Raw genomic sequence first — 24,523 nt, 5'->3', positions numbered from 1 at the left:
GGAAGCAAAAAAAAAGAAAAGCCGTTATGATTCCTCCAGCGGCAACGAAATGGTCAATTAGCGCTTGCGTTTGATTCCGCGGTCATTGTCACCATGGTCGGTCTCCTTGTCTTTACGTTTCGCCTTTTCCTCGAGTGCGTCCCAGTCCTCACCACTCTCCTCGTCGCCGCTGAAATCCTCCTCGCTGGCATCGGCACTCGCATCATCATCAAATTCGCTGTCTTCCTCAGAACTCTCGTCTCCAGCTGCTAGCTCCGAATCGGACAACTCGAAAGCCGACTCCTCTTCCTCATCTGAACCATTCTCCGAGTCTGATTCGGCCGACAAGAAGGACCACCCGCCATCGGCAAAGAAGCCGTACGGATCGCTAACGACTGTTTTCATAATGGTGGTCCAATTCAGGTTGAGCGGACCCTCGGTGAACGCAATATCAACAGAATCAAGCCAATCCTTAACACCCTCAAGTGCCTCGACAGGAATCGTGTTAATATGAACGGGAGCCCGGCGGAAATCCTTGAAAACGAAGACCATGTCGAAATTTTTGAGTCCAAACTGTGCACGATTTAGTAAACCAAGCCGGCAAAATAGTGATAAGCAGTAAACATTACCTGAACTCTCTCCAGATGGGCGATCTCGATTTCATTCAAGGTGACGGTCGTGAAAGGAGGTTCGGTGAGTTGAACTAGGGCATCCGTGGTCGGTTGAATCAAGACATTGGACCGGTTTGGAACGCCGGTAAAGCCAATTTCTCTGAATGGGATATCGACGTCGACACCCTCATCCTTGCCAGCGTCCGCAATCTTCTCGGCAAAGGCTTTGAACTCGCGGTCTAACGCAGCTCTCCGCCGTCTTTCCTCCTGCTCAGCCTCAAATTCTTCCTCATCTCCGTAGCGGTGTTTGCGCCGACGATTTCCAGTCTCATCAAATTGCATTTCCGTGGCCTCGCGATAAAATTGAATATCCTTTGTCTTGCGCTTTCCGATCATGATAGGCGTCTTGAGATGGACATGGATGAGAACGATCAATTCATGGGCACAAGGTTGGAAGAACAGATGCTTCACGTTGCTGAAAAGCACGTCGACATGCTCATTGCGGAAGGGCGATAGGTACCGAAGTCCATTCTGATGAATCTCAACTTCACCCGGAACACGCTTTCCATCCAAAGGAGGCCTGAGGTAGACGTCGGGGAGTTTCACTGGACGGCGGTTCCTAATTTCAACCAGTTTATCCTGCTCAACAACGTCTTCCAATTCCTTTTTCTCCTGCTCTCGCCTCAACGCCGTCTTGCGAAGTTCGGTGATATCCTGGGCGACTCGTGCAAGCCGGTCATTATCCTTGGACCGGAGAGTGAGGTTGCGGACAAAATGAGCTGACAAGTCCTCAAAGGGCTGGTCATCCTTTCGGCCTACACCCTGACCTGGAGACAGGAAGTTGATGCGCAGATAGGCGTATTCTCCTTCGTCGCTTTTGCTGGCGTTCTTTATAGTGTTGATATGGAAGGGAACTGGTCGGCCCATGATAGGCACAATCACGGTTGAAGTCTTCTGGTCGACGTAAACTGTAAGGTCTTTGACCTTGGCAGGCAGTTGGTTGTCTCGCTTGTAAGACTCAAAGCGCTTGAATTTTTTCTGTGCCACCCCATTGTCGTCTCCTGTAGTACCGGTGAACCGATCCAAACCTTCCTTTGTCTTCTTCAAGGCCAGCTCTTTCTGATGCTCTCGACGACGAGCTTCAGCTCCCTCATTCACCTGAGTTGGTCTTTCGGCACGAAGTTTGGTTCTTGTGACATTTCTGCCAGCGGCCGCACTAGACTTCGTCTCCTTCTTCTCCTTCACAGGCTTTTCGGGCTCTTCTTCATCCCCGAAATAGAATGAAATCGAGTCCATGTCAATACCGGCGTCTTTGGTGAAAATATGAGGCCCACTTTCTCCGACACGAACTGTATCGGTGATGACCATAGAATAGGCACCATTCTTGCCATTCTTCGAGTCTGGATCCTTCACATCAGTCAGGCCGATCGTGATAGATAGCGTCATGCCGTTTTTCAGGACGCGGTTGTTCTTGGCATTGAGGACCATATTGGCATCCCGGAGCTCGATTCCAATCCCTGCGCCAACGTTCTTGACAAAGTGTCCCTCCAGCTCGGGCTTCTTAGAACGGACAAGGCTCAGTGCCTTGTTGTAAAGGTCCTTGGCGACCACACCATCCCGAACCTCTTTCATAGTTGCTTCATGGAGACTCAGTAGTAAGGCGTAGTTTGCTTCTTGTGATTTGGTTGGGTCGACCAAGTAAGTACGCCCAATGAGGGAACTGTAAGTCTTGTATCTGATTCCAAAGCTGGACAAAATGATGCCGGGTTCGAGGTTTTTACTGTCGGGGGTCGCTGTGAGCTTGAGATCGTAGGCGCCTCCACTTTGGATTACAGGCCCGTAGGCCCAGTCGATTTGCTGAGGATCAAATTCTGAGGGCAGCCGCGCCAGCTTGTTGAAAAATTTCGCATCGTCAATCTTTGCATCAACCTTTGCAGCGAGAGCCTTATGGGTCATTTTCTTTTCTTCGTCGAGCAGACGTGACATCTCATCAACGAAGTATTCTGACATAAGGCCACTGCAGGCTCTGGAAGCATTGCGGATTGAGACCTTTGAGACTGTATCAGCAAACACCACTCTCTAAAGGCGCTGGCATAGATAAACCAACCAATTCATCTGAATCTTTGATCGCAAAAGCAGCTGAGAGCGCAGGTGCTATGTCAACTTCCTCCACTTCTTTCGATATCTCTGAAAACGCGCGTTTCCATTCATCTGCAAAGGGCCCTGAAGCTGCGTTTTTGGGTAAGGTACCGACTTTGTTCTGTGGTTGTTGTGGTTAGTGGAAGACAAATCATACCGGTGATTCAACGGTAATTTTCTAGCTCACCCCTGCGCCCTTGATAACATCCAAGCATTTCTCAAATGCCTTGGTCTTTGATTCGGGGTCTTTGGTGGTGACCAGAATCTCGACTGGAATTTTTCCTTCTTTCAGCGGCTCGAGGTGTTTCGCTTAAATTTTGGTTTAATCAGCCATGCGGCGCGCAAAAATCCATGCGTTGGTAATTACCTTTCTTGGCCGTGGTGACCACATAAATCGCCTCGGTCGTGAGAACAAACAGTGTCGCTGGGAATTCATACCCGAGAAGCCAGAACTAACAAGTTCCATTAGTAACGATGCCGTGAAGTTGGCGGGCCTCGATGCGACGGGGATAGGGCTTTGGAGGATGATTCACATACATGCATCGCGTTGTTCTTTTGGAATGAGTTCTCCTCATCGGTCTTGCCCATCAGAATGACCATGGATCCTGCATTGCCAAAGAGGGCATTGCCCGAGCGCTTGTCGGCCTTCCATGATGCATAGAAACTAGACAGGCGGTTGAAAAAGTTGTTATTGTCGATGGCAATCTCCTCAGCCATGTTGATGGCCTGACGCGAGCAAGATATGCTCCAGTCAGAGACTAAGTTGATGGCAAAAGAGCTCGATGGAGCAGCGTAGGAGCTTTTGGAGGTATGCCTGAGTGTTAAATTTGTTGAGGATAAAGAAAAATGTAGATGGAAAATGAACGCAGCCTCAATGCGATCACTGCGATGATGAGAGACAAAACAACAATAGAGCTGGGCTGTGAAAGAAAAGATGAAGATAGAAAGGGACGGCTTAGGGGAAAGTGAACGCGAAAAGCGCGTTGTTGCACTCCAGGTCTCTCTCGATTACCGTATCAAAGTATTACCACTTTTGTACTAGCGCTATTTTCAACTCTCTCTTCTCTTGTTGAATCCAAACATGCCTTTGTAAATATCTCTTTTTCGCTGACTTTCTTTCGATTTTTATTTTTCAGTCAACATGACATATGGGAGCTTTCACTTGATCGTTTGATTGGATAGCAATCACACCCTGTGATGCTGTCTTTTCCCGCCCACATCACCTGCGCTTTGGAATTCACTGTCGACATTTGAGTCAGTCTCTCTTTGAGACCCCACAAGCACCCTTTCCTATGATGTACACTGTGGCTGTTTAGTTGTTTGTAAACAATGAAGTCTCCAATAGCTCCTATCCTTCTCGAGCCCCATCTCGGCGAACTTCCAGGAAGTTCACGAAGGATTTCTCGCAATGATGCAGCTACCGGAGCATCTGCCGCAGGCGTTCGCGCTCTCAGTGCACAGATGGTGGCCTTCTACTTCAGAGCACCGATCAAAGCTTTCTTTCGTATGCGTGTTGAGTATGTAGTATCTCTCGACCTAATGATCTTTGTATTGACAATATTGCGCTTAGTTATATGGTACAGCCTCCCACCATCTACAACAGATGAGAAACACAATCAACCTATCCCCAGCCTTCGTTACTTATTATTTGAAACAGGCATTTGCAAGAGCTGTGAACCCACGTGTCGCCGAAGGCAAATGGTCTCTGCATACAACAACCCCGGGATTATTGCTGCACGCTGTTCGGACATATGGTTGGCGCTTTATCCCGAATCAAGTGCTTCCACCTTTGATGGCAAATGCAGGGTGAGATATTTCTGAGGATGGGGGGTCCTGGGTGACTTGAAAGCGCTAACAATATATACCAGGGTTGGTGCTGTTCTCTACACGTCCTATCTCCAGGTTTTGGGGGCCCTACATGAACCTGTAGCCCAAGGGGTCAAGCGAGTCTGGCCCCCGGCTCCTCCTTCTGCAACATTCACTGCTGGATTCACTGCCGGCACAATTCAGTCAATTGTAGCCGCCCCTCTCGACGCGTTACAGGTTCGCTTTCAAACCAGTGACATGCTGGAGGGTCAGTACCGGAGTATGTGGCATTATGGCCATCATAAGCTCAAACAGATTGGCCTCCGTGGAGTCTTCGCAGGTTGGAGCCTGTCATTTATGCGGGATTCACTCGGATATGCTGTGTTCTTCTCCTCGTTCGAATACATCAAGTCACAGTCCTACTATTCCTTCGTCACTTGGTACTATGGCTCCCTGCAAGTCGACCACGTGGGCAGGTTTTCATCGTCCGGGCCTAGTGATCGCGGTGTACCACTAATTAAGCCCCACTATTCATTGGAGCCCTGTTTCCTGATGATGGCTGGTGTTGTGGCATCGGTTGCTCAACAAACCATTCAGCATCCTCTAAGTAGGGTTCAAGACCTTCACCTAGGTCGGCTGGAATACCTGGATCACCAGGCTAGTTTTGTACCTTCGCGACAGAAGATGATACGGTTATACTACCACGCCTACCAGGAGACCTTCAAGAGGTGCAAGCGAAAAGCTGCGCGGGCCGGAGGCTGGCGCCCCTGGTTATTCCGTGGGTTTGTTGGGAGCTCTCTTCGCCAAGTACCTAGCACCAGTGCCGGCCTCATCATTTTCGAATTGGTGCGCCGCCGCTACGCAAATCCCGCAGACGCTGTCCATATCCAGAGTGATGGATATGACATCCTTCTCACATAATGTATCATCTGATAGGTTTTCTCATCCCCTCTCGCTTTGACTTTTTGAGACATTTCTCTTGCTTTTCTTTCTAGCACATGGTTTGTTCTGGTCAGGGCGTTATAGACCTAGAATCTTGTTTCATTAGACCTACATACATTTATGTACATATGCAAGTGATACCCGACTTTAAATGAGTACCTAACCATATAGCTTGGTATATAGCAAGATAAGTTTGATCACCAAGAATAAAGGTTGGGTTATTCTAGGCACCTCGAGGAAGGCTTTTTGCCCTACATTCGAGAATCACAGGAAGTTTTTCCCTATTTTCTATTTGGACTGAGTCTGTATACAACATTTGCTTGTTCACGTTATACTTAGTACTATGTACTATATGTATTAGTTGTAGTTGTATGTATACAACATACATCCATCCAATCTAGATATTCCAAGGTTGTATACGTAAATAGTAACCCATATGCCGATCCATCCCGCATTAGATACGATCCAGTACATATTAGTACTAGTACGTCCTCCCGTATGCGTCCAACATACAAATCAAATACCACTTGGCATTACATATTGTCTCCAAATGTCCTCTAATATTAGGATAGGCTTGTCCTTCTTTTTCTTCTATTAGACACCTTCCCCCCCTCCCAAAAAAGCAGTTACTATTTTAACCTAGCATTTCCGAAAAAAAAAAGAAAAAGACACTCGATGAAAAATCATCTGAATCCCTCTTATTCTATTCTATATTTGACTTTGGCTGTGTAATGCTCTCTTGCTTGGCTCGGGACCCTTACTTTTGCCCAAACGCACCCCCCCCTCTCTCCAAATCTCCGCCTGATCATCACTCCATTTTGACGGTACTTCGTCATCCTGCGTCGCGTGTGACTTTACGTAGCTAGTCGCCCGCGGCCACATCGCTTGTGTGGCGCCCTATCGCGGACTAATACAGTGACTTTCAGGGTTGTGCCCAGGTGGTACCGTTGCTGACTCCTTGCGGAGAACCTCTTATCGATATCATTAATTTCATCGACTCCGCATTCTTTCCTCCTAGGACAAAAAGGGCTGCCAGGTTCAGCCCGCCAATACCGCCATCATTTCTTCGACTTCTCCCCCACGCGCCTCTAGTATACCGCTCCAGTCCATACCGTCTGATTCCCGCTCGACACATTCGGCCAAGTTATTGGAGTCCACCGAGAAGGGTAGCCGACGGTCTTCCCACTCGTCTGATCACTCGGTCGGGTCTGACTTCTCAATCTGGTCAGATACCGGTGATCTCGCCGAGCAGTTCGCTGAGGCTGAAGATCCGCTGCAAATCCACCTTCGCAATTTCTCGGATCGACAGCTTTTGCGTCGGAAAGAGCGAAGGAAGCAGCCCAAACGCGTCCACTATCCTTCAAACTTGAGCAACGAGCGTTCCGTGGTCGATATTGAAAAGATCAGGATACCAGTACCTCCCCCGCGGCATATTTCGAGAGTTGAACACGTTCTGGCCGCCATAATGACACCCAGAAATGGGCCAAACACCCAGATGCACGGGTTAGTGGGAAAGCCATTACTGTGAGTGTATCAAAGACCAATACCGTTGTTTTCACCGCTGACTTGAGTTTGCGTGTAGTTACTTTACGAGTGTGTTTGTATCATTGGGTGTCTTTCTTTTTGGCTATGACCAGGGTGTAATGTCTGGCATCATAACGTTCGTGTCTAACCCCCCGAGCATATACTGTAGAGATTGAGGAGTACATTGTGGCTAACAGATGCAGTGGCTGGTACTTCAAAGATTACTTCAACCAGCCTTCTCGGGCTACAATTGGTACTGTGGTTGCGGTTCTTGAAATTGGAGCATTCATATCCTCGCTCCTCGTCGGACGTGTTGGTGATATGATCGGCCGTCGAAGGACTATACTCTATGGCTCCATTGTGTTCTTCATTGGCGGTGCTTTCCAAGCATTTGCCACGGGCATTCCCATGATGATGGTCGGTCGTGTCGTTGCCGGTCTAGGCGTCGGTGCCCTCTCTACCATTGTGCCAGTCTACCAATCTGAAATCTCGGTTTGTGAACCCCTTTCTTCATCAATTCCCAAGGCTTTTGGTTACCTCCCGCTCCCGTTCTCTCGCTAGGTATGCTGACGAATTTCAAGCCTCCTCACAACCGTGGGAAACTCGCATGCATTGAATTCACCGGCAATATTGCTGGGTATGCAACTAGTGTGTGGGTAGACTATTTCTGTAGCTTCATCGATAGCGACTACTCCTGGCGCCTGCCACTTCTTTTCCAGTGCATCATGGGTGCCTTGCTTGGACTTGGCAGTCTGGTGATCTGTGAATCACCTAGGTGAGTAGAAATCTCCTCCGTCATCTGCCAGGCTAACTCCCAGGTCCCTACTTAGGTGGCTTCTTGATAATGACCACGACGAGGAGGGCATGGTGGTAATCGCAAATCTTTATGGGGAAGGAGATCTCCTTAATGACAAGGCCCGCCAAGAATATCGTGAGATCAAGATGAACGTCCTCGTTCAGCGACAGGAGGGCGAGCGATCTTACTCAGACATGTTCCGCCGGTATCGCAAACGTGTTTTGATTGCAATGTCGGCCCAGGCCCTAGCTCAGCTCAACGGGATCAACGTAATCTCATACTATGCGCCTCTTGTGTTTGAATCGGTATGAATATGATACACCGCTATGGATCCAGTATCCCCTTCTTACAGGGCCATCCCGGATTCAAGCATGATTCAAAATGATTCAGGGTTGTACTGACCAATCTTCAATATAGGCCGGCTGGGTTGGACGGGATGCCATCCTCATGACTGGAATCAATGGTATTTCATACTTGCTGTCCACCATACCACCATGGTATCTTGTGGATGGCTGGGGTCGGCGACCAATTTTACTTTCGGGTGCCGTTGCTATGCTCATCTCGCTTTCTCTTATCTCCTACTTTATTTACATTGAAATTCCCGCCACCCCGACCCTGACGGTCATCTTCGTTATGGTCTATAACGCAGCTTTCGGGGCATCTTGGGGCCCCATTCCATGGTTATATCCCCCGGAGATTTTGCCTTTGAGTATTCGTGCCAAAGGTGCAAGTTTGAGCACCGCTTCAAATTGGGCATTCAATTGGCTCGTGGGCGAGGTGACCCCTGTTCTTCAGGAAGTTATCAAGTGGCGGCTATATCTGGTCCATGCTTTCTTTTGTGCATGCAGTTTTGTGCTTGGTATGATCCGTCATCCATAGTCATCCACTAGGGACTATTGTACTAACCATCACCTCAGTTTATTTCTTGTACCCCGAAACGAGTGGGGTTCGCCTCGAAGATATGAACGATCTTTTTGGCGATGCTTCTACCGCCATGCCGACGCCGGCCACTCAAGGCGAACGGGGATCGCTAATGGGTGCTGGTTCACCCGTCCCATCGCTCGATCTGCGTCGACAGTATGGTCAATTTGGGGCGGAGAGTTCCATCCCTGGCCTAGATATCGATCCGCCGACTTCAAGCCATGAAGGGAGCAGCAAACGTGGACGCTCGGATTCTCATCAGGGCAGTGTGCGCGGCGAAGGAATTGGTGGCTGGATCTCAAACATGGTTGGTCGAAATCGAGGGGCCCCGGGCGCTACCAGCAGTCAATATAGACGTTTGGAGCAAGGAGAAGGAGACGAGCAATGAAAGGGGTACGGATAATTGTGGCCTCGGACTGAATAAAGGAAGCAAGACCAAAGAATTCAATGTCATATATTTCTTTTTTCCCCATTTACCAATGTTTTTAGTTGATTTCTTTGTGTTCAAGTTTCCGGTACATATTCAAGTCCTCGAAAATTCTCCTGTTGTATGGGGGTTTGTTTTATATGATCAATCGTATACCTCTGTGGATATAGTCTTGAACATCCTCATGCATACATATATGTACGTAGTACTAATACCCACATAGTAGGTACTTTGTACGTGTCTTGTATACAATATATAATGTGTATGTATGATGTCTAGGTACTAGTCATCCATGGATATAAAAGCTGACTTGTAGAGATAGTTGAAAATGTCATCACCAATAGATAAGTACATTTCTAGTACATTTATAGTATATCTCTAGTAATAGTTATGTACAAAAATGTACTGTTGCACTTCGGACTTCTGAAAACGGCCCACTAAAAGTGGGCTTGTTTATCCTCCTTGAGGCCACGGATCTCACTTTCTCCTTTATTCTATCAGCCCACTCTCTTGTTTCACCTAATTTCATTTCATTTTCACTTCAACCTTTTCTTTTTCTTTTTCCTTTTTTATATTATCTTTTTCCAATCTACTCCTGGCTTTGCTTCCGGTAAATCCGCTAGATTTGCCCTATTCTATCACTCATTTGCCCAGGGGAATGGCTATGTTCTATTAAGCTACCCGCCCTTCTATTATCGGTCTACCTCGGTATTCCTCAGTTTAACTTCCTACCTATTCTCCCATTCAGTTGGCACATTTCCTTTGAAATTACTACAGCGCAATATGGCAGGCCTGGACACTGCTGTGAGCACGGGCGCCAAACATGAGTCTGACCTCCGTCGAAGAAATGTCCCCGATACTAGCAAAGTTCATCTGGACTCAAACCGGATGAATGATGAAGATGTGAAGAAAGCCAGAATACAGGTGAGATAGCGTTCTTCGAGATCATCATACACGCTCTAAACCCCTTGGACAGTCACCTTCGTTCCTCCATGTGCTAGCTAGCTGGGAGCCGATCATTGCCCCTATCATCTTGACTGCACTCGCCCTCTTCACCCGCCTGTACCAGATCGGCCGTTCCAACATTGTGACCTGGGATGAGGCCCACTTCGGTAAATTCGGTTCCCACTATCTGAAACGCGAGTTCTACTTCGATGTCCACCCGCCTTTGGGGAAGATGCTTGTTGGCCTGTCCGGCTATCTTGCTGGCTATAACGGGTCTTTTGAATTCAAGTCTGGCGAGAAGTATCCAGAAGATGTGAACTATACCTTTATGCGAGCCTTCAATGCTGCCTTTGGTATAGTCTGCATTCCCCTTGCCTACTACACTGCGCGAGAGTTGAACTTCCGTCGGGCCACAGTCTGGTTGATTAGCCTGATGGTGCTGTGTGAGAACTCCTACGCAACAATTTCCCGGTTTATACTTCTTGACTCGATGCTGCTCTGTTTCACATTTACTACCACAATGTGCTGGGCAAGATTCCACCGGTTGCAACGTGATAGCTTTTCGCTGGAATGGTATGCCTGGCTCTGTTTGACTGGCTTGAGCATTGGCTGTGTCTGTAGTGTCAAATGGGTCGGTTTCTTCTGCACTGCTCTTGTCGGTCTTTATACTATTGACGATCTCTGGAACAAATTTGGCGACCTGAAGATGCCACGGGTGAGTGTTTGCTTTCTGCCCCCGGGGGGCTTCTCTAAAAGTCGATCACCAATCAGCTAGCTAACACGGATGCGTTCGAAAAGGCTGTGCTCGCAAAACACCTGGTTGCTCGTGTCGTGGGGTTGATTGTTATCCCAATCTTGGTCTACATGTTTTCCTTTTATCTGCACTTCTTGGTCCTGGCGAACAGTGGCCCAGGTGATGCCCAGATGAGCTCGCTTTTCCAGGCCAACCTGCAAGGTACCGAGGTTGGTAGAGACAGCCCTCTTGAGCTTGCAATTGGGTCGCGTGTCACACTCAAAAATATGGGCTACGGAGGAGGGCTTCTGCACTCTCATGTTCAAACCTACCCGGAGGGATCTATGCAGCAGCAGGTCACCTGCTACCACCACAAAGATGCCAACAACGACTGGTTTATCTATCCCAACCGACAGGAGCCGGATTATGATGCCACTGCTGATCTGCGGTTCGTTGGTGATGGCGATGTCATCCGGCTGATTCATGGACAGACAGGTCGCAACCTGCATTCCCACGCTATCCCAGCACCAATCACTAAATCACACCACGAGGTGTCATCTTACGGAAATATTACCATTGGAGATGACAAAGACCACTGGAAAGTGGAGGTGGTCGACGATGTTGCATCTCGGGATCGATCTAAGATCCGGACACTCACAACAGCATTCCGACTCCGCCATCCAGTCCTAGGCTGCTACCTGCGGGCAGGAAATGTCAATCTACCTCAATGGGGCTTCAAGCAGATTGAAACAACGTGTACCAAGGAAAACAAACCCAGCGATGTGTACACTCACTGGAATGTTGAGTCTCATACCAACGAGCGCCGTAAGCTTATCCTTTTTTTCCAAAACTTGATATTGATTGAGCGCGATCAGAATTATTGACCTATTCATAGTACCCCCTGGTGATCCTGGCTCCTATAAATCGCCCTTCTTGAAGGACTTCATCCACTTGAATGTGGCCATGATGACCTCTAACAATGCTCTGGTTCCTGATCCTGACAAGCAAGATGACCTGGCTTCCAAGTTTTGGCAATGGCCGATTCTCAATGTCGGCTTGCGCATGTGCTCTTGGGATGATAGCGTTGTTAAATACTATCTCCTAGGAAACCCCCTGGTCTACTGGGGAAGTACTGCGGCTCTTGGTGGATTTGGTCTTCTATTCCTCTGGTACCTTCTGCGCTGGCAGAGGGGTTACAATGATCTCAGCAACGAAGATATCCGTCACATCCACTACTCCGGCTTGTACCCGGTTATCGGATGGGTCTTGCACTACCTTCCCTTCATAATCATGGCTCGTGTGACTTATGTTCACCATTACTATCCGGCTCTCTACTATGCCATCCTGAACTTCGGCTTCTGCGTCGATTGGGTGACACGGAAGATGAATCCCAGATTGTCTGCGGCGGTGTATGCCTTCCTCTACGTGATCATTGTCGGATTGTTCATTCATTTCCGAGCGATTGTATTTGGGATGGAGGGTTCTAACCAGCAATGGACTCACCTACGCTGGCTACCCGGATGGAAAATGGCGAATGCGAACTAATCATGGATCGCTTGATGACGTGTTCTTGTCCTCTCTCTAGGGCTGCTTGTTAGCTCGTGTTGACCACCTCAAGTTGGACCTTACCTGTCTACATGGGTGTGTGAGTCAACATGGATAATTTCACTTTACTTTCTGTATTTGTAAAGGAAAAAAAATGCAATGTTATTAGAGATAGTAGAGTTCTCATCCCGACCGCCGTAGTCGCGCTTGGCGTATGGAAAACAATCCAGTTGAATATGATATGTCGGGGCCAGATGTTGCTGACTATTTATTATTACGGATTGTTGATTTAGCAACATCCTCCGGTCCAACCGTTGCCACCTCTGCGCATAGCATCATCCATTCCCAACGTAACAGTTCGAGGCACTCCAGTGTTTGCTCCTCCTGAGGCCCCGAACCCTTTCACGCCACTCCGGCGGTCATTGAGGTCGTATTTTCCCGTTTCGATGTTACGGTAGATTCTTTCGGCAACTTCCAGGAACGCTCGTTCAACGCCATCTCCAGATTTGGCACTCGTTTCAACATAGCGAACCACATTATTCATGCGGCACCATTCTTCAGCCTCCTCCTTGGTGACCTGCCTTTGATTTGATCCAGAACTGCTCCCCGCCAGATCAGTCTTATTACCGACCAAGATGACAACGATGCCATCTTCTGCGATATGCCGTAAATCCTGCAGCCACTGGGTGCAAGATATAAAGGTTGAGTGCCTGGATATATCAAAGACTAGGAGAGCGCCAGAGGCGCCCCGGAAGTAAGAGCGGGTGATAGACTTGTAGGTCTCTTGTCCAGCGGTATCCCACAGGGAGAGTTTCATGCGTTTTTGATTGGGAGAACCTTGTGGTTTTCGTGGAGGGGTAGGAAGACCGGAGGTGGGAGATGCTTCTGGAAATGTATCACCTGACGATCCGAGAGAAGGCTCATCAAGATCTAGCTCTAGCGACGCTGGAGGACCAACTGGCACAATTCGCGACCCGAATTCAACCCCAATGGTCACATCATGCGATGGGGAAAAGCGGCCTTCACAAAGTCGGACGGTGAGCTATTGTTTGGTTAGCGGAGGTACAAGGTCCAAGACAGATAGCACTTACGCTGGACTTGCCAGTGCCAGAGTCACCAATGCAGACAAGCTTAGCAATGTAATCCCATGGCTGTGACATGGAGAGGGTAGAGAAAAATAAAAAAAAGAACCCAGAATCAGAGATGAAAAGATTGCGGAGGTCAGTTTACCTACGTTTGGAGACCTTAGCTACGGAGGTATGCCCCAGGCCCCGGGGTGGTTATCAGCTGAGTCATCTATCAAGCCTGACGTGCCCGTATGACGCTTTCATCAGCTGCGTGACCCTTGTAGTCCTTCACTTTATCCCCAGACATCACACACACACTCTCTCTCCTAGATTTGGCATATCTCAAATATCTCAAAAAAATTCAAAGACTTTCCTGTCTCTCTCACTTCCCTTTATACTCCTAATATCCGACCGTACTTGACTTCCTCAGCATATTTCCCTTTCTTGTGATTTATCAGTCTTGTCCCACTCACCGTACTTTGTTGCGATAACAGGCCATGTTCTCTGAATGTAGGAACCGGAAGATCCTGAATATTAGAAGACTATATGGCTAATGCCTTGCCTTAGATGCCTCACGATTTCTTGCTCAATCACAGTCGCGAGTAACCTCTCGACCAGATGAGGTTCAAAGAACGGGTCGTAGCCGCCCTGGTCAACACCAAGGCCACCCTCGGCAACCCTCATCGCGCTCCTTCTTACGACCCAGCGATCCTTATCGGCAGGGTGCATCCCAGGCATCTCAATTTCCTTTTGCCCCCCGCACCTCGGTTCAACAAGCTCCCCTTTTTTTCAGTGCCACAGATGAATTTCGAGAGGAAGATGACGAAACAGAACGCGAGCGAGAAATCGCTGATTTCTATGCACTCCAACGATCAAGGCGGCATTTTGGCGATAGCAACTTGAAAGAATCTTCGGAACTCGAGGATTCTGAACGTTCAGGGTTTGAGGAGGGAAGCTCACCATACGATGGTCGTCCTGGCAAAGGCATCAAGAGCTCATGGCGAGGAGAAGAGAGTGTTTCTGGTGCTCGCACTTTTCCTATCGAGTCTGTGGCAGAAGCTCCAGAGCATGAGCCGGTATCCCAACCCAGCCCAAGCAGTAGCAAAATTCGAGGCCATCTAGTTGACGTCGGTCTGGAGGATTCTTTACGGGCCGATTTTGACAATGATCAGGCCTTATCCAATCCCGGTGCCCGCAACCCACCTGTTCAGAGATTCCGAGAACGAGAACTACTGAAGGAGCCCTCTGGTTCCCTTCAGCATGGACATACTGTAGAGCAGGCTGAGCTTTTATCGCGAGATGTCCCACGGCCGCCCAGCTCGGCAAGCTCATTTCCAACATCGGTATCACCGCTAGCCTCAGAGAACACAGTGCACGATGCCTTCTGGGGCCAGTTGTTCTTGATATCTCTCGCGGGCTTGTTTGCTTCTGCATTTCTCGTATATCTTCACACATCCACCCCATCTGGAGACAAATCAAAATGGGGCGATACAATATACATGACTGTCCATGGATCTTTCTTCCTCCTCGGAATATATACTATTGTATCCGTTCTCGTGTCCCTGCTTTGGTTGGCCTTGCTACGATCCTATGTGCGACTTCTGGTCCATGTGATCCTAGTGGCCGTTCCTGCTATCCTATACTCTTTCTCCTTGTATCCTTTCATCTCAAGTTTCAAGGGGCCATGGCATGGGACGAGTATCCAAGACAAGGCGATGCGATGGGGCTCTGCTGTCCCGTTTCTCATAGCCACCATGTGGATCTACAATGTTGTGCGTGGCCGTCAGTCTATAGGGAAGGCCATAGGCATTCTCGAATTTGCTTGTCGAATCTTGGCCGCCAATCCTGAGCTGCTTGTTCTTGGTCTGGGTGCCTTGGTCTGTGTTGTTTCCTGGACCTGGACCTGGATGCTGATGTTCACTCGCGTCTTCTTGGGCGGTCATTTCGTTACGTCGAAATCGTTCATCGTTGACGTGGGTAGTTGGTGGCTCGGTATCTATTTCGTTGTTGTTTATTTGTGGTCGATCGGCATCATCGCAGGCATCCAGCGTGCTGTCACCGCTGCAACAGTGAGCCAGTGGTATTTCCACCGCTTAACCACACCCGCACCCACTTCCAGGCAGATTGTTCAGGCAGCCATCGTTCACGCCGCTACGACTCTTTTTGGCACGATCTCTTTGTCCAGGTTATTGGGGCTACTGGTTCGACTTCCTCTGCTCTTGCTACCAAGTCGCATCTCCTCGTTGCTCAGTCTGTTCGCCTATTCACTCGTCCCCACCCCAATCACTTTCTTGACCAATCCTCTTTCTCTCACCTATGCAGCGATTCATTCGCAGCCTCTTGCCGCTTCCTCCCGGGGGCTGAGTCAAATGACTATCCTTGCGCCATCGGCGGCCTCGACGTCTTTACATCCCCGTTCCTATTCTCGGTCGCCCGGGAATTCGGGGTCTCTACTCTCATACCGGCTGTCTAAATTGATCCTCTACGCTGCCCGTTTCATGATGTCCTTAGCCTTAGGGTTCGGTGGTTGGGTGACCACTGCTCGGAGCCTGACAACCTCTGCGTCCAGTGGCACCATTCGTGGCAGCCTTTATGCCTACGTCGTCGGCCTTATTGCTGGAACAATTGGCTGGACCACACTGGGTGCAATGGAAGGTGTGATCGCAGATATTGTAGATGCGGCGGTGATTTGCTGGGCGAGCGAAGTCGGTATATACGGCAGAGAAGCCCGGTACTGCCGCGAGGCTGGTTGGCTCTTTGGTGACTCGCAGACGCGCTTCGGACATGAATATCAAGAGGTCTAGGTCGGTTTCTTTTCTTTCTATTTTTTGCCCTTTCCCCCTTCATCTTATAAGCTCCTGACCCATGCCATTTAATTGTACGATTGAGCGGTGGTAATATCTCCATATGCTTTAGCGAAAATCCTTGACTTTCAAGTAGATTGGAAGACTTGACAAGCAAATACATTCTGCATTTATTACATCTCGGTTATGAGCGATGCCAAAGCAGCTCTCTGAGAAAATAATGTATTCTTTTGCATTCATTCCCCCATGGTATATTCGAATTGCAAATAGCTACATGAAAATCCAGGGCTCGTGGTATCATGAGAAAAAATATAAAAAGTAAAGGCAATGACCTGTGCGGAAAGAAAAACAAGGTCGTTCCCCTGAGACGCCATGTGAAGCATACTTCGAAGGGAAAAGGAGAAGGAGACGAATATGAAACACGAATGAATTAGAGACCAAGACGTCCATTCCACTCCACCCGTTCTTTCGAGCACCATTCTTTCAGTAGGGACCAGCCAAACCGAACCACTTCAATAGGCGGGGTAGTGCCACCAAGCGGTAGGAAATAGCTTCCAGCATAGTCGCCAGCTTTAAGAGATGATCGGCCTCGCTCCGAGTAATTTCGAGACCGCTGGGACCAGATCGTGGGGAACTCACGGCCAAGGACATCCTCAGAAAGACCCCGGGTGCCTTCGATCCATAGCCTTTGGGAATCCTTGTAGAACTCAGGAAGACGAGCCTTCAGTTCCGAAAACTCCTTCCTGCTTTTCCTGTTCTCATCCGACAGGGCTGCGTTTCCGTCGCTCCCAGGCGTTGGGACTGGGGTGTGCTCTCCAGGAATTGGGCTTATCGCGAGGCGTTCAAGATCGAGAGTATGAATGGCAGTGAATGAAACAGCCCCAAGGAGCAAGCAGAGACTGTTCAATGCCGGATATGGTACACTGTTCTTCTTGACCACACGCCAGTATGGCACAATAGACAGCCATGTTGAGGAATCCCCAACCTGGCGTGATAAAGCCTTAGCCTGGTCGTTCGCTACGAATGCCATGATAAAGGACAACAACGCTTCGATCGCAGTCACAACGGCTAGCTTTTCGTCGGTGACCAAGGCCCCGGCTTTAGAGGTATGCCGCTCTGCGGCGTGTTTCAATTCACGACCGATGCTCGCAAATTTTTGCCACTCATCCCACCATACCTGCCGCTCATTGCGCGTACGACCATCTGCCTGTGTCGGGGAAGCTTTCATGATTGACCCGGGATCAACAGAATGACGTTTGTTGGCGGGATTAGAATGAATCTTGCCATCGGTCTCTCCGGGATCGTTTCGACGAGAGATAGGAAGCTTTAAGTCTTTCGCCGGCGTGATAGAAGCTGCTTTGGTTTTGTCGTGGGCGATTGAATGAGAGGCCAACTGCGGCTGGGAAACGGGCGTTCGAGGCTTTTCGGGGAAGACTTTTTGCTCCTTTGAGCGACCATTTTGAGGGCCAAGGGCTTCCCCAGTCTCATGCTTTTTACCTTTCAGATCCCCGAACGTGTGTCCACGAGACGAACCAGTATCTACTCCCTTATTCCTGGGATGGGATACTTCGTCACGATCGGTGTCCTGGCTGACCGGTGAATCTGACAGATGGGGTTTCCTTTTACCAGAAAATTTAAGCAGAGCTTCAACACGCTTTCTGTTCGCTCTCCCGTACCGCAGTTTCGTAAGAAGCTGCGTCTTTTGTGGGCCAGCACGGGCGTGATCTCTTGTATGTTCATGTGTATTGGATTCTTTGGAAGGCAATCCTTTTCCTGCCCGACTACTACGAGACGGTGATCGGTCCTCGAGGCGGGCCAACTCCTTTTCGATCTCTGGAGGGAGTGTAGGAGATAGCAAGCGCGGAAGTCTGGGGCCACCCGATGTCGGTGGGAGAGTGGGCGAAAGGAGTGCGGGAAGTTTGGGAGAGTGCGATTTGACTGGGCTGGGCTCTCGGCGCGTCTCTTTCTCGGGAGAGAGCCGCAGTTTCTTTGTAGGGTGTGCTTCGGGCTTCTTGGTCGTTGAGGGGTTAAGGAAGTCAAGTTCCGACCCAGATGGCCGTTTCTGGCCCGCTCTTTCGGGAGAGAGACGCGCATGTGATCTTTGCGGCATTTGAGGCATTTTAGTCTTATCGTTATTCTTGAGTGGCTCTGAAGATATCGTGCGTCGTCTATCCTCGGACTTGGCGGAGCTTGATGCGCCTCGGCTACCCGCTTCGAGGCCAACGGGAGATGCGACAGCGCCACTGGTTTTTTGAGTCTTGTAGTCCTTGAGACTAATCTTCTTTTTGGCCACCGTTTCTCTTGAACTTTCCCCAGCGCTTGGGGCTGTTGATCCATCGGCCATCATGCGCCCCGTTTCGTCCGACCAGTCCCCAACGGCTAGGAGCAATGAGTCGGTGTCGTTATGTGTCAAGAAGGTCATATACTGTAGTTGTTGCTCCTCCAAGCTGAAGGGTCTGTCATGCCCTACAGCCCAATTGTTGGCGGACCGGTTCCCCAGGTTAAAGGGCGTCTTGGTAGGAAATGTGAGTAAATATGGAACCGGGGGAGGACGTCGTCGGAGAGGCGCTGCAATCGTTGGTCAAGCGCTTCACGCTCCGACGTGGAGGAACTCGCAGCTCGGGGGATCGTAGTGGTCTGGAAATGGCGTTTCTCGTTCACCGACATCGCAGTGCGCAGGGGTTCACGATTTGTTCTTCCACAAGAGATGGTATCATACGCGCTTCAAGCATAAATTTGGTCGAAGTCTATCACCGAGTCCCGTTTCTCGAGTCGGTATGGCGAACTGCCTGGTAATAGTCAACGCATTGAGTCAAGCGAAGGATGTACAAGATCCGGCCTTTTTCAGGTGCCGAATAATCAGGGCATCCTATCACTATCGCGCGTGGGGGGTGTTCCCATACCCTGGGATTTCGAAGCCGCGCAATTGTGAGGGAAATAAACACGAGGCAACAAAGAAAAAGCGGGATGTGTCACAATGAGAGGGTGACCTCTTTCCATGAAGGAGTGAGAGATGGGAAATGTCCCCGGGATAGAATGAAAGAGATGAATTGGAGAAGGTTACGTTAGGTCACGGTGCCTGTTGCTTATCGGCTTATCGTTACCGTACAGTTTCATTACATACGGTACAACATACATACATACATACATAGTGATGAAGATATAAAAAGCTCGAATACCTACATGTATACATATATACACATAGGATGTAGGTGCATTCTCATCTTGCCATGCAGGGAATGAATCTGTAAGAGTTCCGTTAAATTTGTTGAAGCCTCAACATTCAAGAACGATCATCATCTGCAAACTTCTCGCGCCAGAATGCACGGTAATGTTTCTGCTCGCCTATCTTGGAGATCTCATCAACCTCTGAACGAGTCAGTTTAAAGGTAAATATGCGCAAATAGCTGCTCAGGCGGGACTCTTTGCCACTGGTGGTGATAGCCACACAACCACGGTCAATAATCCAGCGCAACAGGATTTCGGACTGGCTGACTGCATATTTAGTGGCCAAGGAAGAGAGCAGAGGGTCCAATGGCCCGCCCTGGGCCCGAATGGCAGGGGTGAGGCCTCCATAACTAACAGTTTTGATACCTTTACTCTCTTGGTAGGGAACAAGGTTGCCATGTTGAAGGTAAGGGTGGAACTCGACCTGATTCACAGATGGTACCACCTTAGCGGTTTCGAGAATGGTCTCCAAGTCGCTTTGTAGAAAATTGGACACGCCAATAGACCGGGCTTTCCCAGATGCCTTTACTTGCTCCATGGCTGCCCAGGCAGCTTGAAGCTCTTCCTTGGACTTTGCAAAGTATGGAGCATGGACCAAGTACCTGCTCCAATTAGTTAAAAGCAGTTCTCGGAGCTATCAGTTTATGCTGGAGTTCACTTACAGGTCCACATAGTCAAGCTGAAGCTTCTTGAGACTGGTATCGATGGCCTGAGGAATGTCGGCGACATTGGTAATAACCTTAGTCGTCACGACGAGTTTCTCTCGAGATACCCCGCTCTCTTTGATTGCCTGACCCAGTTCCTCCTCGGTTTGGTAGACTTCAGCTCCATCGAGGTGGTGATATCCTAACTTTGTTGCTGTCTTGATTGACTCGACCAATTCACGATTGATACCGGTATTCCCAGATGTTTTAAACCACGCGGTGCCAGTGCCATATCCGATCTGTGTTTGTTAGAGAACATTACCCATAGTTATTGTGTGAGTTGATGACAGATTATTTACTCACGGTAGGGACCGAGGTACCATCATTGAGATCCAATGTAGGTATAGACGAAATAGTGTTTGCCATGATCCCAAGTCCTTCTTTTTTTTAAAAAAAAAAAAAAAGGGCGTAGAATGATGAAGGGTGTAAGTGGATAATACTTCTAATGCCCGCGATGTACCTAGAGTAGACCCGAGGTCCCCGAGGTCCGGGGGGGGCAATGATTAATAATGGCAATTAGTTATGTCATTTCTGCATCTCACCTGCATACATGAGGTCAGAACCCACGTACCTTCATCTTCACTTGGATATCATTTACTCCCTCTCTATGAACTTTCGCGTTCTAGTGTCTTCAAGAAAGTATATGTTTCGTCTCCGGCCACCGTCGGCTCGGAATCGTTTGATCCAAATGGCACATCTTTCAACTGCCGGGACTTCCCTGGCTGAATTACCGAAATCAAATGTTTTCACATCTAAATTACCCCCTGATCCAGCTTTTGATACACCGGAATCATCGCATAAGGCCCCAAGGGAAACTTTGGGACCTCGCATGGTCAAAGGAGCTTTGTTCACGTATGTCCGCCCAGAGCAGACCGATGAGCCAGAACTACTGGGAGTCAGTTCGAAAGCGATGAAAGACTTGGGATTAAAACCGGGCGAGGAACAAACGTCACGATTCAAGGCGCTCGTCGCCGGAAATGAGATTTGGTGGAACGAGGAACAGGGTGGAGTCTACCCATGGGCACAGTGTTATGGAGGTCAGTGTCCACGTCTTCATGAGCAACCCCAAAGAGACTAACATGTGCAGGGTGGCAATTGTAAGCTACGAATGAAGCTCTTTAGATGTGACGTTAACAGCTGACCATATGCAGCGGTTCATGGGCCGGACAACTTGGAGACGGGGTAAGTTAACAAGTAAACATGCAATGGAGTCCTCGGCTCATTAGTGGTACTAATGACCGTAAAATTAGCGTGCAATCAGTCTATTTGAATGCACCAACCCGCAGACAGATACGCGGTATGAGCTGCAACTGAAAGGAGCAGGCAGAACACCCTACTCGCGTTTCGCAGACGGCAAAGCTGTTCTTCGGTCAAGTATCCGTGAATACGTGGTCTCGGAAGGTGAGCAAACCTGCATCAACCCCGAGGACAGACCACTAAAACATTGCCAGCTCTCTCCGCCCTCGGTATACCAACCACTCGGGCACTCTCACTCACCTTGATCCCCAATGCCAAGGTATTGCGAGAGCGGCTCGAACCAGGAGCAATTGTTGCTCGCTTTGCTGAGTCTTGGCTAAGAATTGGAACCTTCGATCTTCTTCGCGTTCGTGGAGATCGTGAGCTGATCAGGAAGCTTGCGACATATGTTGCAGAAGACGTTTTTAACGGGTGGGAATCTCTTCCCGCCGTTGTATCGCTGCGTGACCAGCAGTCTTCCACACAAATCGACAATCCCCAAAGGGGTATCCCCGGCGACCAGGTACAAGAACACGAGGATGTGCAAGAAAATCGGTTTGCTAGACTATATCGAGAAATCGCTCGCCGCAATGCTAAGACAGTGGCCGCGTGGCAGGCCTACGGCTTCATGAATGGTGTGTTGAACACCGACAACACATCCATTTACGGCTTGTCGCTAGACTATGGCCCGTTTGCGTTTATGGACAACTTCGATCCCCAGTATACCCCGAACCATGATGACCACATGCTGCGATATGCCTATCGCAACCAACCCAGCATTATTTGGTGGAATCTGGTCCGACTCGGAGAGTCATTAGGTGAGCTGATTGGGGCAGGAAACCGGGTTGACGACGAAAGCTTCGTCAATGACGGGGTGACGGAGGAGTTCGAACCAGAACTCATCAAACGCGCGGAGAAAATTATTGAGCGTGTGGGCGAGGAGTTCAAAGCAGTCTTTCTGAACGAATACAAGCGGTTGATGGGCCAGAGGCTAGGACTCAAAACACAGGCCGAGTCAGACTTCCAGAATCTCTTTTCGGAGATGCTAGACACACTTGAGACACTCGAACTGGACTTCAACCACTTCTTCCGTCGGCTCTCAGGGCTGACACTATCCAATCTGGAGTCTGAAGAAGGCCGAAGGGAAGCAGCCTCGGTCTTCTTCCATGCCGAAGGTTTCGGTGGGATTGGATACACCGAGGCTACAGCTAGAGACCGCATTGCAAAATGGCTGGATAGTTGGCGCCTTCGCGTCCTAGAGGACTGGGGCCCCGCAAATGACGAGGAAAGGCAAAAGGCCATGAAATCCGTCAACCCGAATGTAAGTGCCTGTCGAAATATCCTGCTTGAAGCCCCGTGCAGCTTGGCTAATCCATTGGCAGTTCGTGCCCCGAGGGTGGATTCTCGACGAGGTCATCGAGCGTGTGGAGCGTAAAGGAGACCGAGATATTCTGGACCGGATCATGCAGATGTCTTTAAACCCTTTCAATGATGAATGGGGTCTTCACAGGCAAGAGGAAGAGCGTTTCTGTGGGGATGTCCCCAAGTACAAGAGGGCTATGATGTGCAGTTGCAGCTCGTAATCAAACTACGAGCGCTATGCGGATTTCAACCCTCTGGGAGGCGAGTGTGTGATATGACAACTTTTTAAGGGATCAGAACCGATTTGAGCTACACAGCAAAAGCATCGATTCCCAACCCACGAGGTAGGCTTAGAGAATTAAAACGTGCAAATACGAGTATTTGCCAGGCTCCCTTCACATTTTATACGTGTTTATCATAAAAGTCCCCGGGATTACCAAACAACCTAGGTAGGAGGACATCAAAAGTTAGATCATGTCAACCTTGTCAGGCGTTTGATCTTTAATCATACATTTTCAGGGAGAAAAAAAGAGAAATTCGTTTCGTGCATGCATGAAAAATGTCGTCCAATCCCATGGAAACTGTAGAAAGATGTTGACCAAAAGAGCAATGCAAGCAATGAGCACCTTAGTTAGGGCAAGCGGACTGAACGTGACCGGGCTGCTTGCACTTGTAGCACATGCGCTCACCCTTGGCCTCAGTGGGGCAGTCGCGAGAGACGTGGCCGACTTCGCCGCCTAAGTATTGTGTTAGCAGATTCCCAAAGAAAGTGAGAAACCCCGAGATATAACTGACAGTTGTAGCACTTCTGACCCTGAGTGCAGTCACGGGCCATGTGGCCGAAGCCACCGCAGGAGTAGCAGGTCTGTTGACGACCACCAGCACCACCGAAACCACCGTATCCGCCAGCGCTGTAACCACCGTAGTTACCCCCTTGGGAGCAGTTGCGGGCAATGTGGCCAACCTGTCCGCACTTGTAGCACTCCTGGGAACCACCACCGTAGTTGCTGTCACCGCCCTGGGGGCATTCGCGAGAAAGATGTCCGGTCTGGCCGCAACGGTAGCACGACTTCTCATTGGCAGGTTCCTGGCATTCACGGCCTTTTTTTGAAAAGGTTAGTCAAATCCAGGGGCTGCGATATTCAACTTCAACTTACTCAAGTGACCTTGGCCTGCAATTGTGATTGACTAGATTAGCAAAGTCCTAATAGCCAGTCCAAATGTCTAATGGACAATGGACAATTTTGAGTATGAGCATACCATTGCAGTTGTAGCTATTGGGACTAGGTTAGCTTCGTATAATTGACAGTTCGACATTGGGAATTTACCAGGTAGGGTTTCCCTTCTTAGGGCAGTCCTTGGCCTAGAAAGAGATAAGTTGATAAGTTTCAAGCCTTATTCGAAGTTTTCAGAGTCAGGCAAAGGTTGTAATTACCTGGTGAGAGGCCTCGCCACCTGTGAAGAGTGTTAGCTATTTAAAAAAAAAAAAAAAAAAAAAAAAAAGGCCCCCGCGCAAATCATGTATCATAGATATAATCCAATTCAGTACAAGCTCCAAGTGAATATGAAAGGGATTCAACAGTAAAAGAAGCACACATACAGTTGAAGCAGCCACCACGTCCAGCAGGAGGGAAATCCATTATTGAAGAGAAGTTGGGGGAGTGTTTTTACAAGAAGAAGAGAAGTAAAGTGAAGAGTCTGAAAATAATATTGTGCGGGGGAAAATCTTCCATAGCTGACCGCCCTGAAGAGAG

General features: G+C 49.1%; 9 protein-coding genes across 9 annotated transcripts; 4 read left to right on the top strand and 5 right to left on the bottom strand.

The window, feature by feature from the left end:
- Nucleotides 1-57: 57 nt before the first annotated feature.
- spt16 (chromatin-remodeling protein SPT16) lies at nt 58-3,446 on the bottom strand (the record flags this gene model as incomplete). Its single annotated transcript, XM_056713680.1, has 6 exons — nt 58-552; nt 609-2,639; nt 2,698-2,850; nt 2,917-3,038; nt 3,097-3,181; nt 3,267-3,446. 6 exons carry the CDS (start codon nt 3,444-3,446, stop codon nt 58-60), a joined length of 3,066 nt encoding a protein of 1,021 aa, XP_056567395.1.
- A 612-nt stretch (nt 3,447-4,058) lies between these two features.
- On the top strand, nt 4,059-9,106 carry N7489_007929 (putative MFS monosaccharide transporter; the record flags this gene model as incomplete). The annotated part of the gene is made up of 11 exons (XM_056713679.1): nt 4,059-4,253; nt 4,387-4,535; nt 4,598-5,414; nt 6,146-6,325; nt 6,583-7,001; nt 7,060-7,137; nt 7,205-7,493; nt 7,583-7,776; nt 7,832-8,102; nt 8,215-8,656; nt 8,715-9,106. The coding sequence occupies 11 exons, from the start codon at nt 4,059-4,061 to the stop codon at nt 9,104-9,106; spliced, it is 3,426 nt and encodes a 1,141-aa protein (XP_056567394.1).
- An 822-nt stretch (nt 9,107-9,928) lies between these two features.
- On the top strand, nt 9,929-12,368 carry pmt2 (uncharacterized protein; the record flags this gene model as incomplete). The annotated part of the gene is made up of 4 exons (XM_056713678.1): nt 9,929-10,069; nt 10,122-10,805; nt 10,862-11,648; nt 11,719-12,368. 4 exons carry the CDS (start codon nt 9,929-9,931, stop codon nt 12,366-12,368), a joined length of 2,262 nt encoding a protein of 753 aa, XP_056567393.1.
- Nucleotides 12,369-12,657: 289 nt separating this feature from the next.
- On the bottom strand, nt 12,658-13,528 carry N7489_007927 (Rab family GTPase; the record flags this gene model as incomplete). The annotated part of the gene is made up of 2 exons (XM_056713677.1): nt 12,658-13,410; nt 13,460-13,528. 2 exons carry the CDS (start codon nt 13,526-13,528, stop codon nt 12,658-12,660), a joined length of 822 nt encoding a protein of 273 aa, XP_056567392.1.
- A 404-nt stretch (nt 13,529-13,932) lies between these two features.
- Nucleotides 13,933-16,239, top strand: N7489_007926 (uncharacterized protein; the record flags this gene model as incomplete). Its single annotated transcript, XM_056713676.1, has 2 exons — nt 13,933-13,945; nt 14,003-16,239. The coding sequence occupies 2 exons, from the start codon at nt 13,933-13,935 to the stop codon at nt 16,237-16,239; spliced, it is 2,250 nt and encodes a 749-aa protein (XP_056567391.1).
- Nucleotides 16,240-16,669: 430 nt separating this feature from the next.
- Nucleotides 16,670-18,906, bottom strand: N7489_007925 (uncharacterized protein; the record flags this gene model as incomplete). Its single annotated transcript, XM_056713675.1, has 2 exons — nt 16,670-18,751; nt 18,793-18,906. 2 exons carry the CDS (start codon nt 18,904-18,906, stop codon nt 16,670-16,672), a joined length of 2,196 nt encoding a protein of 731 aa, XP_056567390.1.
- A 616-nt stretch (nt 18,907-19,522) lies between these two features.
- N7489_007924 (aldo/keto reductase) lies at nt 19,523-20,537 on the bottom strand (the record flags this gene model as incomplete). The annotated part of the gene is made up of 3 exons (XM_056713674.1): nt 19,523-20,069; nt 20,130-20,410; nt 20,475-20,537. 3 exons carry the CDS (start codon nt 20,535-20,537, stop codon nt 19,523-19,525), a joined length of 891 nt encoding a protein of 296 aa, XP_056567389.1.
- A 184-nt stretch (nt 20,538-20,721) lies between these two features.
- On the top strand, nt 20,722-22,990 carry N7489_007923 (uncharacterized protein; the record flags this gene model as incomplete). Its single annotated transcript, XM_056713673.1, has 6 exons — nt 20,722-21,212; nt 21,259-21,268; nt 21,309-21,353; nt 21,422-21,572; nt 21,623-22,728; nt 22,790-22,990. 6 exons carry the CDS (start codon nt 20,722-20,724, stop codon nt 22,988-22,990), a joined length of 2,004 nt encoding a protein of 667 aa, XP_056567388.1.
- Nucleotides 22,991-23,299: 309 nt separating this feature from the next.
- On the bottom strand, nt 23,300-24,431 carry N7489_007922 (uncharacterized protein). Its single transcript, XM_056713672.1, has 7 exons — nt 24,370-24,431; nt 24,205-24,224; nt 24,098-24,132; nt 24,030-24,043; nt 23,927-23,941; nt 23,565-23,870; nt 23,300-23,506 (listed from the first exon to the last, which is right to left on the bottom strand). Exons 1-7 carry the CDS (start codon nt 24,407-24,409, stop codon nt 23,397-23,399), a joined length of 540 nt encoding a protein of 179 aa, XP_056567387.1. The 5' UTR covers nt 24,410-24,431; the 3' UTR covers nt 23,300-23,396.
- Between the last annotated feature and the right edge of the window lie 92 nt (nt 24,432-24,523).

Source organism: Penicillium chrysogenum, assembly GCF_028827035.1.
Source record: "Penicillium chrysogenum strain IBT 35668 chromosome Unknown utg000004l_segment0_segment0, whole genome shotgun sequence".
Taxonomy (NCBI): domain Eukaryota; kingdom Fungi; phylum Ascomycota; class Eurotiomycetes; order Eurotiales; family Aspergillaceae; genus Penicillium; species Penicillium chrysogenum.
This window is presented reverse-complemented; position numbering and strand designations above follow the sequence as displayed.

Bases quoted from the DNA above. Each gene is read 5' to 3' on its own strand.
- N7489_007922 (XM_056713672.1), bottom strand. From the start codon at position 24,409: ATGGATTTCCCTCCTGCTGGACGTGGTGGCTGCTTCAACT. The intron at 24,225-24,369 runs GTATGTGTGCTT...CACTCTTCACAG, and splicing joins ACGTGGTGGCTGCTTCAACT to GTGGCGAGGCCTCTCACCAG. The intron at 23,507-23,564 runs GTCAGTTATATC...CACAATACTTAG, and splicing joins GGGTCAGAAGTGCTACAACT to GCGGCGAAGTCGGCCACGTC.